The 15,634-nt window shown below is 43.5% G+C and overlaps 1 protein-coding gene across 2 annotated transcripts; it reads right to left on the reverse strand.

Annotated features, from left to right (window-relative positions):
- Positions 1 to 3,120: 3,120 nt before the first annotated feature.
- Positions 3,121 to 15,427, reverse strand: WDR45B (WD repeat domain 45B). 2 transcript variants are annotated; one of them, XM_009279445.1, is made up of 9 exons: positions 15,358 to 15,427; positions 12,190 to 12,291; positions 11,446 to 11,533; positions 10,804 to 10,898; positions 8,844 to 9,034; positions 6,695 to 6,780; positions 5,710 to 5,811; positions 5,049 to 5,170; positions 3,121 to 4,640 (listed from the first exon to the last, which is right to left on the reverse strand). In XM_009279445.1, the coding sequence occupies exons 1-9, from the start codon at positions 15,413 to 15,415 to the stop codon at positions 4,621 to 4,623; spliced, it is 864 nt and encodes a 287-aa protein (XP_009277720.1). In that variant the 5' UTR covers positions 15,416 to 15,427; the 3' UTR covers positions 3,121 to 4,620. The 2 variants fall into 2 exon arrangements, with proteins under 2 accessions (XP_009277720.1, XP_019327677.1); XM_019472132.1 differs by having other exon boundaries at positions 3,121 to 4,717.
- Between the last annotated feature and the right edge of the window lie 207 nt (positions 15,428 to 15,634).

Here is a 15,634-nt window from a genome sequence, read left to right on the forward strand (position 1 = left end):
GACATGGTTTAGTGGTGGACTTGGCAGTGTCAGGGTTTTGGTTGGAATCCATGAACTTAAAGCTCTTTCCCAACCTGAACGATTCTATGATTAATACAGGTTGAGTTGTGATTTTTATATAGCATATGACTTTATATAGTTGTGATTTTATATATATGTACGTATGTGTGATACCTAAAAATATATATTTTATATATATCTCTCATTTGCACTCGAGTGCTGCTTTCTGCTAACCTGATTGACCCGTTTCTATACGTGTGTCTCAACTGTATAGTTTAATGTTCTTACTAAGAATCCTACATTGTGTCTGACAAAATTAATTGATCAAGGGAATGTCTGAAGTTAGTAAGTGCATGGGTTGCTTTCAGCCATCAGGTTCTTCTTGATCTGGCAGATGCAAACAAGCTTTACTCCTGCTTCTGCTTCTACTTGTTTTCTTTCCTCACTGTTAATCAAGCCAGACTTTGAATTAAGAATTACTTTTTCTGTCGGAGAGTCTCATTCTTCTAGAAGCAGCTTTAGCATTTGGGGCCGATTTCAGGTACGTAGCCAGGGATTTGCCTTAGTTCAGCGATTTGACTTTAAAAAAACATTGGCTGCAAATGTATTGATTTAGCAGACTGCCATACTAACAGATTATTATTTTTTTTAAGTAAGTTTAATGAGATGTGCACTGTGTGGAATAATTTTCATTAATGTTGGTTTGGTTTCTGATCCTCTTTTTTGTGCATTAGTTATGTTCTTTTTCTCATCAGAGTTGGGGAAATGCTTTTGTCTAAAGTACTAGAAAAACTTCCTAGAATGCTGGGTCTGGTTTTCACGTCACTATTTCAGGCAGGGTTGGGGAGAAATTGAAGGAGGGCTACGAAACTACTGTAAAGGGCTGGAATATTTGAAGCTGAAAGAGCATGACCTCTTCCTTTAACAAAAAGCATGGACTATTGCGTGAAATTCCACAGGATCTCTCACAGACCAGACCAGAGTCGTCAGCTTGTTTAAACAAACATAACCTTTGGGGAAGAATGGGGGAAAAAAAATGCAGTAAAACGGGGGCATTGAAGTGGCCTAATAAGGAAGAGGTAGATTCACTAGCGTGTGACTCCAAAACAAGCCTGTCTTTCTGAAGCGCACGTTATTCTGTAGCCTCTGTATTTAGGTCAGCAGTGTCTGCCACAGTCCTTTCGACCTACGGGTGTAAGAACTAGTCTTGTGTCTCGCATTTTCTAACTTTACTGATTAATCTTTTATTTTCTACTTTAATGTGAATACCTAAATGTTCTGAAAGAAATACTTGTGTTCTGTGGCTCCTGCTGCCTGCTGGCAAACCCCTGGAATTACCATTGAATTTATTGGACTGGCTAATCTTTCAGTTTTCCTTTCAGGATTTTGAACTGTGACACGGGTGCTGCGGAAAGAGACAGCAAAATAGGGGGAGAGAAGGCATTTGGTTATTTTTAAATACAAAAGAAATTAACAATCCATATACTTCAATAGCTGATGCTGGTGGAAATACATTGTTTTTCAGGAACAGTCGTATTTTGGACTTACTGTGCAAACTCTGCCATTTCCTCACAGCTGAACACAGTTTGCACCGCTGGCCTGTTTCCCGTCCAGTCAGCGGGGCTCTCTGCGGAGCAGGGCTGTCTCCCAAAGCCACGCGTTTCTAGCTAAGACGACTGTACTTAAAGGAGTAAACGCTCTTGGGCCTCCGGTCTATAATACTCGCCTTAAGCTAACAACTTGACTTTTAAAAATGTATTTAATCCTCTTCTGTCACATGAAGTAGCCTTCCGACAGCTTGCCTTGCCCCCCTTTTACTCTGCAGGGGTATGTTCGAAAGGCAACTGGTTGCTTATTCCGGTCTTCTAAAACTTGCCTTCTGGTAAGGGCGTGCCCCTCGCTGAGGAAAGCGATTCCCTAACGTCCCGCCCAGGAAGACTGGGTCTCTGTGCAGGGCCCAGCACGTGGGTGAGTATTGCTGCTGCACGCCACAAGGCAGTGAGTGTGCGGTTGCCAGTCTCAGTTCTGAGCTTCACAGTGTACCTGGACACTGCAGCCGTGCAGCAGCATCAGTAAATCAACGTGGTGGATACCTGGTCTGTCAAATACTTAAAGTACTGTTTTATTTTCCCCAAAAGTGACTAGCCTCATTTGATCATAGAGGTATGTTTATCCGCTCTCCCACTTAAAGCAAATTTTGGTTAAAATTATCCACGTGATGCAGTACAGCAGAAAGTGATGTCATGAAGTACTGGCAGAGCAACCTGGGGCCAACACCAGGTGGGAAGACTCATTCTTTTACCCAATTTTCGATCCCTGTAAAATAGCCTGTATACTTAAAGGTAAGGATTGGCAAGTAGTACAAGAAGAAGGGATTTGAGATTAAATACATTTAGGTATGTATTAAGGGATTCCATCGTTAGTACAGCACTGTTGTCTGCGGGTGCAGTTAGTGTGATTTTCATTCTTGCTGTCGCACGAGAACAGATGTTTAGGGGAAGTTTCACAAGTTTGGTAGAGTTTTAATCAACCAAGAAATATCCTCATCGTCTCTCTGGTCAACTACAGGATAACTTTAATGGGAGGACAGGGGGCTGGTGCTTCAGCAGATCTAAGGTATGTAAAACCTTCAAAGCACCATGCAGAAGACTTAATATGTTAGTTAAGTAGTTTCCTCACTCTTTAAAGTGAGCACAGCTGACTGGATCGTAAGCAGCTTACACCTGCACCAGAGAGAGAGGTTTTACATCATCCTTGGAGAATGGTTTCTAATGCTTTCCTGCGCATGTACTTCTCCGGGGAGGTGGCAGTTTCCAGTCGGTCATTCTACTCGTACAGCTGTCAGAAGGTACGAAGCTTCAGAACGGCAGCCGTGGTGAATGGTGTGGGAAACGGCGCTGAACAAGAACTGGTTTATGGTGGAAGCTGGGCCTGTTTTGGTATAAATTCCACCGTACGTGTCCCAGGCGGTAATTCGGCAACTTCCTGGCCTGTGTTTACATGGCACAGGCAGCATGACTCGATTTCTGTCCTTCAACAACCACTGCTATTTCCTCAGTCACGTGTTTATTCCCCCAAACCGATGGCAACAGGAACTTTGGCTGTGATCATCAGTGAATACAGCAAAATTAGTCACTTTTATTTAAAAGAAATAACATATTACAAATAAGTGTGCAAAACAACTTTGTGATTAAATACACATAAAAGCAACATGCAACCTTGACATCAAAATCTGCGTAGAAGTTAGTCCTTAGTATGTTAATGTGACGCTAAAAGAAACTTGTCAAATTTAGCGAGTTTGCAGCTAAACAATCTTAGAGTGAACTGGCATGGCAGATTTGAAGCGTCTGTGAAATTAAATTTCAGAAGAGCAAGACTTCCCTCCCCCCGGTATTTAGTGCTATGAATGGAGAGCGTTTATGTCCATTTCAGTTTCTAGTTTAGTATCTTGTGCCTTAGTTCAGCAGTAAATATTAATTGCCATATAACAATTGAGGGAAAGAATTTACAAGTCAGTCGGTTTAGTCTAACCTAACTGTCCCTAGGCCAACAGTATTTAGTATGCAACATCTCAAATAGAAAAAAAAAGAAAAGTTTGCGAGTTTCAAGCCATTGCAGAGAAGCATACTTCATGCCACCTGGTGCATCTGTCGTGCTGGATGTGTAAGTGGCCTGGCCTGTCCTCTAGCTGAAGCACAGCACTTTCAGCAGCGGTCAGTACAGCTGTCACACCAGTACCGAGGGTGGTTTTTAAACCTGGAATGGCTGTTTCGTTACAGAAGGAATTGCCTCTACAAATGCAGGAGCTCCGTGTGCCTGAGTGCCCTGGCTGCTTGCTCCACGCACCGCGGAGAGGTCAGTTGGGTCAGCCGGTGCCTCCGTGTGCCTTCAGCTACTATGTACAGTTTGGCACCTTTGACAATTAGTGCTGATCACTCAACCACCATCGGTACGCGTACGGGAGCAGCAGTCTGTGGCCGCAGGACTACCCCCGCCCAACCCCACACACCAGGTCAGAGGACAAGCATGTTCAAGCTACAGCCATCCATGGCGACGCGCTTGTCATCTCTTCTCCTCTGTTACGCTTAAGATGTGCTCAGGGGAGGGGGAAGGCAGCACTCCCGCTCCTAGCCCAGCTGGTGGAGTTTTATTTGAGCATGATCCATAGTATTCCCCCTATTCCCAGCCATTCAGTGGAAGCAAAGCGATGCCTAAAATCTCCTGTTTTCACATCCCTTTTTCTAAGGCTGGCTGTACATTTGTACAGCCCCCTGCAGATCCTTTAGTGTGGCAGGCACTCGTGTTTAATCTAAAGTCATTTCACAGTTTAGATTAAGAGAAACCCAATAGGCACAAGCTTGTTGAAAGCCACATCTTGAAAACTTGAGTTGATGACAGTAACCCAAAGAGATTTTAATGATGAATACTTGCAGAAATGAGAATAAACATAAGTAGTCCACTACTTCAGAGCTTGTTCTGATCATGTTGGGCCAGGCTTCTCAGTGAGGTCTGCTAAACTTCTTGATCAGTATTGGACATTCATGTACTGTCCTCCCAAAGATGTGGAATAGCCAAGGCAGTACTTTGCCCCATGCACTCCCTCCACTCAGTCAAAGCTTGTCATCCGTCATTTCTAGAAACTGAGCATAGACATCCCTTGAGCATTCCCCTTTTTGGTTGAATAAGAACTTGTAGTAGCTGCCGTCTGCGCATATTGCTGAAACAAAAACACGCACGTAAGTTCAGCTGTTCCAGAGGTACCGTTCTGTTCCTTCAGCTACGGCCTACGCTGACCTTCCAAGCTAATACAACAGAGAGAGGTGCTCTGGGGGAACCTGAGGTCGGTCAGTGCCCCTCAGCCCAGCACTGCACCCACCCTGGGCACTGTTTGACCTTGCTCCCTTGCGGTGCTGAGCAGCGAGAGCTCCTGTTCTTGGCTGATGGGGACATGCAGTGTTGTCTCATCTGAACATTCCCTCCAGCTCAAAGCCAGTGCAGCTCAAAGCCTCGTTCTCCAGACAGAAGCTGGGGAAGCCTCCGGTACTTACCTATGACAGCGTTTGGCTCTGTTCCAAAGGCACAAATGCACGGAGAGCCTGAGGGAACCTGAAATTTGGAAAAACTCCATTTGGAACTGAAGTATTTGGGGAGAAAGCCGGCAGAGGCCAAACTGAAAGAGAAAAAAAAGAAAGCACAACTTAGTGAGGTGTTGACTAGAGTTGATTGAGAACTGCTAGCATGTTTGAACAAGTCGCAGCATTCACACTAACTGCTATTTTTGATGGGCTTTTTATTTTCTTCTACTATCAGGTGATATGTACGATTCCCCTTCTAGGGAAGGGGGACCCTACAACTACCTTTCTGGCTTTATGTTTTTAAGTGACTGCAAAAACTGCCAAAAGATTGATTTTTAGTAGAGGTTGCTTTATGTGAAGTGTCCACAGAGTATGTTCATGCTAAGAGATAGCCACTAAAAAACCACCCTAACCTTCTGCTGGAATTCTACAGCTCCACAAAGGACAGTGGAAACCTGGCAGTTGCTGTATAGTCCTAAATCTGCAACTTCACTCAAGCACAGCAATTAATCTTACCACCTCCAGTAGCGTAGGTATTCACTACTGCTTGACGAGACCAGTGTTTTAAACTCTGTTAAAAGGTCAAGGCCCCCGCCAGCCCCCCCTAAAGGCTTCAGAATGGCTCAAACCCTACCTTGACTGCTTATTTCGTTTAGGGTCTTCTGCAGCAAAAATGTGTACTGTGCCGTGGTCACTGGATACGCAGATTAGGGAAGCATCCTGATTGAAGTTAATGCTGTAGAGAATACAGACAGTCGCAGTATTTCTACCGGAACATAAGCGCAGCTTCTGGTGTACGCACTTCTGTGGTTGCCTAGAGCAGCTGCCAGCCTGGCAGGCAAGGTGTTAACAACTCCTCTCCTGGAGGAGCTGGGACTCCTCCAATTCAGCACTGCTTTGCTGACAGGATGAACAGCACCTTTGGCAGCCAGTGAACAGAGGACCTGGTTTATCAGGACCTGCCACGCAGCAGACTGCCCTGACACAGACCCGATCAGTGTGGGCCATTCTGCCACTTTGGCTGGAAGAAACTGGGCCACCTCTGCTCCGAGGAGCAGGCCCATATTAGATAAAGTGTGCCACGCTCCTACCCCAGAGTGCTGGTAAGTAGAAGGCAGCAAGTTTCCCTGCTCCTGGGAGAGTGCTTCCAGCAGTAGATTAGAGTCAAACTTCTGCCTCGGGCTCTCGCATGCAGAGCGGCACTGTGCTGTAATAAACCTCCGCTCACCCCGGGTGCTCATCCTAGTCCCTCTGGGAAGCGTTAGACTGCATCATTGAATTCCCTGTAGTTGAATGTGAAGTCGAAGCATCCCCCCAGCTACCTCTCTACGCAGAGAAGCGGGCCTATCGATGTACGCATTTTTGTCCCAACCCCTGTAACCTGTGCTGGGCTTCACACAGCTGCCAGCTACTGCTCTCTCCTCACCAGCACCGAGCCGAGAGGAAGAAGTGCAGGCCCAGTGCAGCCCTGGGACCTCTGACTGCCAGGAGAGTTCTGCCTTGTGCCTGTGGCAGTGTAACTCTGCTTTGCGTTTTGAAGATGACTCGGGTGCCATTTACCAGGCTGCTGCAGCACAACAGTACCCACAAGAAGACAAAGCAGAAGTGATTAAACATACCAGTATATATTGGCTGCCTGTGATCCTCTTCGTAGCTCCTGGATTAAATGCCCTGATGAAGTATCAAATATTCTTATGAGGGTCCCCTTGAAAAGGAATCGAGCATTATGTTACAAAAGACAGAAGAGACTCCTTACATCTGTGAATGCATCCTAAAATTCTAGCTAGCTAACCAGCATGCCCCTACATACACCATTGGGTTTTTCATCTCTGTAAATTTGAGAGAACCTCTCTTAATGATAATTTTTGGGAAGAATATTGATTCCCCCCTCCCACACCATCACCACAGTGTTCTAACGCTTTGGTATAGTCTTGTTACTTAGCTACTCAACTAAGTTTCATCCAAGTTACGTTCTAAAGCACTAGTGCAGCCCTGGCATTAGTTTGCAAACATTAGAGGAGACGTGTACAGCCTTCTGTGCCCAGGTTCTGCAAGTCATTTCTTTCTTGCTCCCCATAGTCAGGCCTCTATTTCGATTGCTACTGTGCAGGTTTTTTTTCCACTGAAGTATCATCAGCCTGTGGGTGGTCTTGCCTCACAATTAGTTCCGTTGAAGTAATCTAGAAGAATTAGTTACCTATCACATGCTTGTTAGCTGTATTGATCCAGATCTGAGAGACCCCATAGATGAGTCAGGTTAGAGAGTACTGCATTAGAAAACTCTACTTCATTTAGAGTAAACCAGGCTTGACACCAGAGATGTAAAACAAGTCAGTGTATCCCAAATAAAGCGGTCAACAATTCGGTAGTACTTTCATCTGATGAAGGGCAGGTATACATTGTCACCTACGACTCATGTTATACACCCGGTCAACAAATGCATCTCCAGTCGCACACCAGTGAAGAACAGAGCCCATCGGAGAAACATTCAGGTAAATGTCAGCTTAGTTTTCATTTAAGACACAAGCCTGAGATGTTTGCTTACAGTATGCTCCGTACGGCAGTTTGCCCGCCCATACTCCTATTTCAGTTTGAAAATGCGGTATGCTCTGTACAGCAGTTTGCCCATACTCCTATTTCAGTTTGAAAATGCTGTCTGAACTTCTTCTGTATGCAAAAAAATGGAATGTCGTAATACAAATTCGGTATTGTCGTTCTATTTAGCAATGGAGCTGGCAGTTTTAAGAGCTTTGTTTAGAAGACATACAGTAATTAACCTTAGTTAAGAGAGACTATGGCTGCATTTTCTTTTTTAAGCCTTCTGAGCTATCAGCTGTGCAGCAGAAACTACTCTGAACAGAGACACGTTGGATTAATTTAGCTTGTCCTTGAGAAACTCATTTCAGTTCAGTGGAAGAAGGCAGCGAGTACTCGGCTTGCCTCAGGCAGATGGCTACCTCTACCTCGTATTCCTTTGGACACTTTGGAACCAGTCACCCTTCGGGAGATGAAGCTCACTTGCGGACTTCACTGAAGTTCCCATGGAGAAGGCAGGTCTATGACTAGCTTTGCATTCTTTCTACATCCCTCTGCATCAGCCCAGCCCAGAGGGATCTGTACCATGCAGCAACTTCAGGTGTTTGTCAGCGTATTGTGTTCTTTAGCCCTATGTAACATACGACCGCGCACAATTTGGTAAATATTCCAAAAATCATTTTATCATTTGCACTCTGTATGAAAACATCTGCAGCGTGTGTATGAGAAAGAAAGAGGCAGCGCACCTCCCTCCTGGTCTGGAACAGGAGGTAAGCCAGAGCAGAACGAAGTCCTCCGGTGTGACAAGACCTATTTGCAAGTATTTTCTTTAGCCAGTGGTTTTAAAATGAATTTAAGCAGAAACTAATAAAGGTGGAAGAATGCAAATAAGCTCCCCCCCTCCCCCTTTATTTTTTTAAATCAATAGTATTTATTGAAGAACACATGAAACATGTGAACTGCTTGGGCCAGCTCTCATTCAGACATTGCTGAAGAGTCACTGCTACGGTCAGCTAAAATGTAAACGCTACCTCAGGCACTGCGTTTGGATTGCTGTTTGGACAGCCTGAAGGAGCAGTAAAGGTAAAGGACTGAGACTGCGTGTTTCAATGACAAATGTTCCAGTTAGTTACGTCTATGTCTTCCCTATGAAAGGATGTGACTTCCTATTTTAGAAGATGTTACTACACTGGGATGCATAGTAAATCAGAGGTAGGAGGATATTACTCTTACTTTTTCTGATGCTGTTGCAATTCTTGTTCCCTGCAGGTTTAAAGCTATACAGCTCAAGACTCCTTCATGAGCCTGTATGTCGACAGGAGGCTTTTCTGTATTAGCGAGATCCACTATCTGTACGTGCCCAGTATGTGTTCCAGGAAATGCAAGAAGAGAATTATTACTATTTGGACAAAGGACACAGAGACCTAAGAGACAAAACAAAAAAGAGAATAAAACTGTGTAGTTCCCATAACCTAGTAAAGTTTTCAAACATAAGTTTCTAAAATATCGGTAATTTCAGAACAAACATACATGTAGTAAATCAGAATTTCATTTTAATGGCTACTGCGGTATCCCAAAACATGATCCCTCCATAAGTGCAGAGCATAGAGAAGTAGGGGAGTAGCATAATTTTAACTTGCTCTCATCACTTTATTTCAAAGTAATCTAGTTGTGGTTATCCAAAATCTGAATGTTTTCAGAGATCTGCTCCATCAGTCTGTTACCGCAAAGCTATTTAAAAAAAAAAAAGTCTCCTTAGCAGCTCGAAAAGGGTAAGAGTTTATAATAGGTGATATTTTAGTTTCTCCTCTGTCAGTAAAACTGATGATTATTAATTCATGTTTGAACTTGGTTCTTACGGTACTTGCACTTTTTTTTTCTTCATAACTTTTTGCAGACCATTTAAGGTAAATCACATCTCTCCCAGGTGTTCTGCTGAGACCAAGTAAATTCCTGCAAGCTCTGTCCACAGCTAGCAGAGCAATGGGTGGGTATCGCGAGGAACAACATACTTCTACTGCATCTTCCACCTTACGCCCACCAGCCTGTAAGTCAGCGTGCCGAATCTGCGTTTAGGCTGTGCTGCCCTGAGCGCAGCCAGCAATTCCACGATTGCTTCTAGCAGGCTTGAAAGCCTCCGAAGATGGGGACTCCAAGCCTACGTAACCTCCTGGTGGAGAAAACATCTTCCTAACGTCCAAGCTGATCCTCCCAAGGTATCAACCATGGCTGACACCCCCTGTTCTACTGTCTGGCACTATCAAGAAGAGTTTGGCTCCATCGTTTCTGTAACTGTCCTTCCAGTAGCTGTAAGCCACCAGCTGCCAATAGTCCTTCAGTGTCTCCTTTCTGCATGAGCCAACAAGCCCAACTCCTCAACCTCCCCGTGCAGGCCATGTGTTTTGGGACCCTGACCATCTTCATGGCAGGGCACCGTTGTGCTCGGAGACAGATACTCACAGTTGCCATTACATCCCTCCAGTTTTAGACCTTCATGTACACAGCTAGTCTTAAGTGTGCAGCTGATGTGGGAGCATGCTCCCCTCTTCCCTCTCAAGGCTCTCCAGTACAGTCCCTCCTTTTTTCAATAAAACCCACTGCAACAAAACCGTTGCCCTAGGTCAAACCTGAGCCCTATCCCTCCCCACGCCTGCCTGGAGCCTAGAGCTGGCATCACTGCACTAGACAGGACTTAGCCTGTGGCACTAATACTCAGCTTGGTTCAGGATACCTTCTGCTCGTTTCAACAAAAGACAAAGCTATACTTTGCTATTTAAAACAAATAATATCAGTTTGCTAATTAGGCTCTTTTTGACACTGTAGAGAAGTTTCCTAGACAGTTCTAGCTCTATTAGAAAAGAGGAGTGATGCACTTCTGTGTTTATAATTAAGCTTTCAGCACAAAATACATCCAGTTTACAGGTTCTTTACAGAAGAAAGCATATAGCTCTTCTAGAAATCAAATCTATAATGTAACAGGACTACATGAAAAAGCTTTTCTGTGCCAAGTATTAATAAATTTTAATAACCGTTTTATAAACACAAAGGCATCTCCAAAGGGCATGACTACAGCGCAGTAAGTAAACCGTTTAATGACTTACTAAATGAAACTGATTCAGGCAGCTAAAGATAAATAGCATGTCAAGAACAGAATAAACTTGCTTCCATTCCCCAGCCCACATATACAACTAACCTTTAGGGTTGTAGCAGGTTTCAAAGACGTGCAACTGGTGGGGATTGTGTGTGAATGTGAAAACTTTAATCATCGAGTCCAAGACTACCACAATTCTGAAACAAACAAGAAGTTCCTATGACTTGGGGTGGGTAAAACAGGGACATAGATACTCATTCAGAGTGATTTAATGGCTATATTCTCCCCCCCCCCCCCCAACAGACTTATAGCCTTGCAAAAAACCATGCAACTATGAGCCTGCAAAGCACTTATCCAAAGCTGTGACAGCAGAACCCCTCTGCCCACACATACACAGGCTCCAGCTGCTAATAAGATGCTCTTGCTCTAAAGATCCGCTTGAATTCCCTTCACACTCCTCCATACCTAGAAAAAGTCAGCAGTAGCCACATGAGAACATTTCCCTACATTAGGGGGCCAGAAAGTCTTACAGGCTTTTCACCAAGGTTTCAGGTACCAGTATACTTGAGCTGTGGTCTGTTAACACTCAATGCTTGCCCCCAAAAGCCTGTTTTACCTTTAGTTGCCAGTGCTGTTTATCTAGGTGTTAAAGCAGGATCTTTTTCTTTCTACAAACGGCTGGAAATGAATAAGAACAGCGTACAAAGCCAAGCTGTGCATTTGGAACACGTTTTTTGTACCTACCTATCTCTTCGCAGCTTAACTGCTTTGACTTCTGTAGAAAACTCTATCTCAATGACAGTCTTCTTCTTCAGGTCATCCCAGATCATTACTAGAACAGTGCAGAGATTGCATTAGATCATCAAGGCATATCCGAAGATTGACATCATCTCCCTTATAACATCTTCTAGTTTCTGAGAAGACTAATCAAGAGGAGCGTCCAATAGCTAAGCAGTTGCAGATTGGCATCCTGCTAACTACGTATCAACCCACTCTTTCATGCTAGACTCGTGCAGGTAGGAGCTGGTAAACTCTAACTACAAAAGCTGACAATAAAAATACATTTTTCTAAAGACAAACAGCTTTTTTGTTTTGCTCTGAGAGTTATTAAAAAAATAAGGCAGCAGTCAAAAAAAGTAGCACGTTTTCCTGCAAAGCTTGCCAACCAGGGACCTTTTCCCCCTCAAGTTGCTGAGCCACAGGGTCTCTTCACAAAGTTAACCGTGAGCAGCACAGACTTTGTCACCGGGTCTCGGAGACTGGTCATTGCAGGTAAGTTGCAATGTTAACAGGCAGTTGCCTGTTAACACTGCAGCAGCAGTGATGCAACTTATTTCACCACATTTACTTAAACCTGCTGCAACACCCCCTCCACCCAACCTTCAGAATACCAGACCCCAGCTCGAGGCATTTGGTTTGGGAGTTCTTTGGGCAGTTTCACACAGATAGCAAAGCAAACATTTACAACATCTATTCCTTGAGACTCACCTTTGTTAGGTGGGTACTTCGGCTTTTTTCCTCCACCTACTAGTGCTAAATAGTTGCAACGAAACAACATTTCGACATGGCCAACACCACCTTCTAGAAATTCTGAAAGACAAATGTGTTTTATTTAAAAGCGTCAGAAGCTGTTAAAGTACCATCTAATTTTTACCACTGTTACAAGGGAAGCTCATATTACCTAGCACTTCTCTCAGGCACCTGAGAAGAATAGTATCTTCCTACCCTAGCTGACCTTAAAAAACAGAGAATCCTCTAAGAGTGGGGGTGACAGACAAGAAATCCTGACTAAAAGGGTGGGGTTTTTTTATTTGGGTTTTTTTTTTTGTTTGTTTGATTGATTTTTTGGTGCTTGTTTACAATTAGGATTCTCAGCAAAGTTGCTTTATTTTTCATAGCAATGAAAATCACCACTACTGTTGTCACACAGTTGGGACAGGCCTCATTTTCATATATAAAAAAACACAGCAAGGTTTTAAAGTTACATTAAAACATGCTGCATGACAGGAGATCAAGCAATATCATCGTGGCAGCTTGATCATTTCTATTATCCCAGTGGGTTTGTACATATGTTTCGAAAGACTGTCCAGTTAGCTCAAATTCATTCCCCTCACACATACACATTCCAAGTCTGCTGTTGCTCTATTATGCTAATGCCATGCATTTAGAAAAATACCAATGGCATTCATTAGTCATGAACCTTTTTATCTGCAAGGGGATTTGTCTTTATAGACTTGGTGGATTTGAGGAAAGAAGGCAAAACGCACATATATGTAACTGAACTAGACTCTCTAGTGCTGTTCTCTGGAGCATACCCGTAGCTGCTAGAATAGGTAAGAAGTACGGTCCAGCTCCAGCAAGCCTCCGCTCAATGATACGGGAGACCCAGTGAAAGCAAGACACTTCAGCTGGTGCAGTTTCTCATGTACAGTGCAAGGAAAAGGTTTTTTTCTTTTTAAGACTCTCAGCTGCAGAGGAAGTAGAGTAAGATGCCATGCTTATGGTGCAAGTGGAGGAACAAAATATCCACCAGGCGATTTTATAATAAAAGATTTTTTTGATTTGATGACAGTTGAGTGGGGGCTTGGCTTTGTTTACATAGCTTAGAGGCATGCTTGGCATTCCACTGGGGAGAGGGAACTGAACTGTCAGGGGGAGAGGCCGTAACTGGCCTTCAAGGTAGATGAGCAGAGTTAAAAACAAGGTTCTACTTTAAAAGACTGTCCAGTAACCGCACACGCTGGCAGGTTGCAGCAGGAAAGGTGGACTAAACTAGTAAACCATTTCAAAGCCAGAGGAAAAGTTGAAATTTCACAAGGACTCAAGAGAGACCTACTGTCAGAAATAGGGATGGGAGAAAACAGCAAAAACATCTGAAGAGCTGGGAGGAGGCACTACAATGGAAACATGTAGACATATGCATGAAGGATAGGGCAAGGGAGATTTCAGTTAGACATTAAGAAGCACTGCAGTACATCTGGATGAGGAATTTTTGTTGGGACTTGACCGTACAATGCTGAAGGTAGATGCCTGCAAAGATATTCATACTGGAGCAGTAAAGCCTTGGATTTCATACAAGTCCTTGTGGTTTCTTCGACAACAGTTTTGACTGCCGAGTTTCCTTCCCGAACGCTTGTATTTGGACACTACCCCCTTCTGCACCAGATCCTCCTCTTAACTCCATTAAAGCATTTAAAGCATAACAGCACATTTTGTTATGAAGAGGTATTATCACCACGACAAAAAGTCTTAAAACATTTACGAATGATAACCCAAGAGAATTTAAGAATGTGCAATGTGTTCTGAATCTATGCCAGAAAAGACACTTTAATCACTATCTTTACAGCTCTGACAGGTGGTGCTTGGATGGGGAACTTCATGGAACTCCTGGATGTAAGAGAGACAAGCCAGGGTGTAACAGTTAAGACTTGGTTTCATACTGGGTTACAGAAATCAATCAAATAGTCCCAGATGGAGCTTGTCTATCTCAGGTAGGTTTAAACATACATGAAAGATGAACAAGATTTCTCTGTGTACCTATGCAGCCAGTACAGTCTGACCTCTCGGAATCCACAGGGGAAAGGCAACCTGACTCATAAGAAACATTTCACTATAGGATTCCTGGAAGTATGTCCAGAGCTACTGGCAGGGAGAGTTTTGACAAGGAACTCAGCAGGACTTCAACCTGAATTCTGATCCTTTTAGCACGCTATCACAGATGATAGTCCCCAGATATGTTGCTCATGGAAGAATTTAGTATTAAGAACAGAAAACAGTTTGTCAGCTTTGGCCACATGAACAGTGACTGAAATCTCTTACAGCACTAGAAAGTGAAAGCATGCCTGGTTTCATAGGAATCGCTATTTTAAATACATTTTTCCTCTTATTAAATCCTTTCTATCACCACAGGCTGGAAGTGCTGGGAAACCTGTTTAGCATGGCAGCTTTCTTCCTATATTTAGGGTTAGAATCACATGGCTAGGTTTCATTTTCCCTTATTTTGACTCAGTTATGTTTGCTTTCTGATAAAAAGCCCCACTACCTGTTAATATAGCTCATCTAGTCATTTCTGTTAAGACATGATACTAGGTTTACCGCCTTAAGATCCTCCCAAATTTTTTAAGCATACAGAGAATATAAAATTTAGAGTATTAGAAGTCTGAGCTCACAGTGCTCGAGAGCAATACTCTAAGCAAGTACGAGAAATGTTACGTTCAGATCTCCAGTGAAAAGGCAGTAGTTTTATTGCTGTACTAGATCATCCAGATTACTGCACAAGAACAGAACAACTTCTCTTGATGGTACATAGTAACGCTGCAGCGACCAACTCTTCTCCCACTTGGGGATAACCAGGCAACTTATCTCCTATTCAGGACTACAAACATTAGCAACAGCTAACACAATTCAGCCTCTGCAAGAAGGTGAGACACATTCATCATCAGCCAGCTTTATGCAAGTTAATAGCATATAAACATCTGACCAGCCAGTGGCATAAGTGAGAGTCCCTTTGGGACCAGCGTGGACTTCCTTTCTTGAGGCTTTATTCAAAGCCTTCCAGTGATGGAACAGTGAAAGCTAAGCAAGAATCTTACAGAAAAAACGAGGAGGCTGAGCTTCCAACACAGAACTAGCACGGTATATAAGTAAGCATTTTACCTTGTTTCTCTTTTTCTTTGAGTGGATCTGCATTATAAACTCGGAATCCATTTTCCATTCCACATGCAAAGCATCCTGTAGTAAAAAGCACATATATATACACACATATATAGTAATTGCGAGATACACTTGAGAACTAAGCAAGAGCCAGAGGGTTAAGAGAGCATCACTCGGTAACTGCATTGTTAAATTCAAGCTGAAGACCACTTGCAGGTTTTGTTAGTGTTTGCAAGTGAAAACTGTTTAGAGAGAGTTGTCCTCTATGCTGGCCTCTATT

This window comes from Aptenodytes forsteri, unplaced genomic scaffold (genome assembly GCF_000699145.1).
Source record: "Aptenodytes forsteri isolate BGI_AS27 unplaced genomic scaffold, ASM69914v1 Scaffold243, whole genome shotgun sequence".
Lineage (NCBI taxonomy): Eukaryota > Metazoa > Chordata > Aves > Sphenisciformes > Spheniscidae > Aptenodytes > Aptenodytes forsteri.

Bases quoted from the DNA above. Each gene is read 5' to 3' on its own strand.
- WDR45B (XM_019472132.1), bottom strand. From the start codon at position 15,415: ATGGAAAATGGATTCCGAGTTTATAATGCAGATCCACTCAAAGAAAAA. The intron at 10,899-11,445 runs GTAGGTACAAAA...TGTTTGTTTCAG, and splicing joins GTTAAGCTGCGAAGAGATAG to AATTGTGGTAGTCTTGGACT. The intron at 6,781-8,843 runs GTAAGAGTAATA...TTCCTTTTCAAG, and splicing joins TTGCAACAGCATCAGAAAAA to GGGACCCTCATAAGAATATT.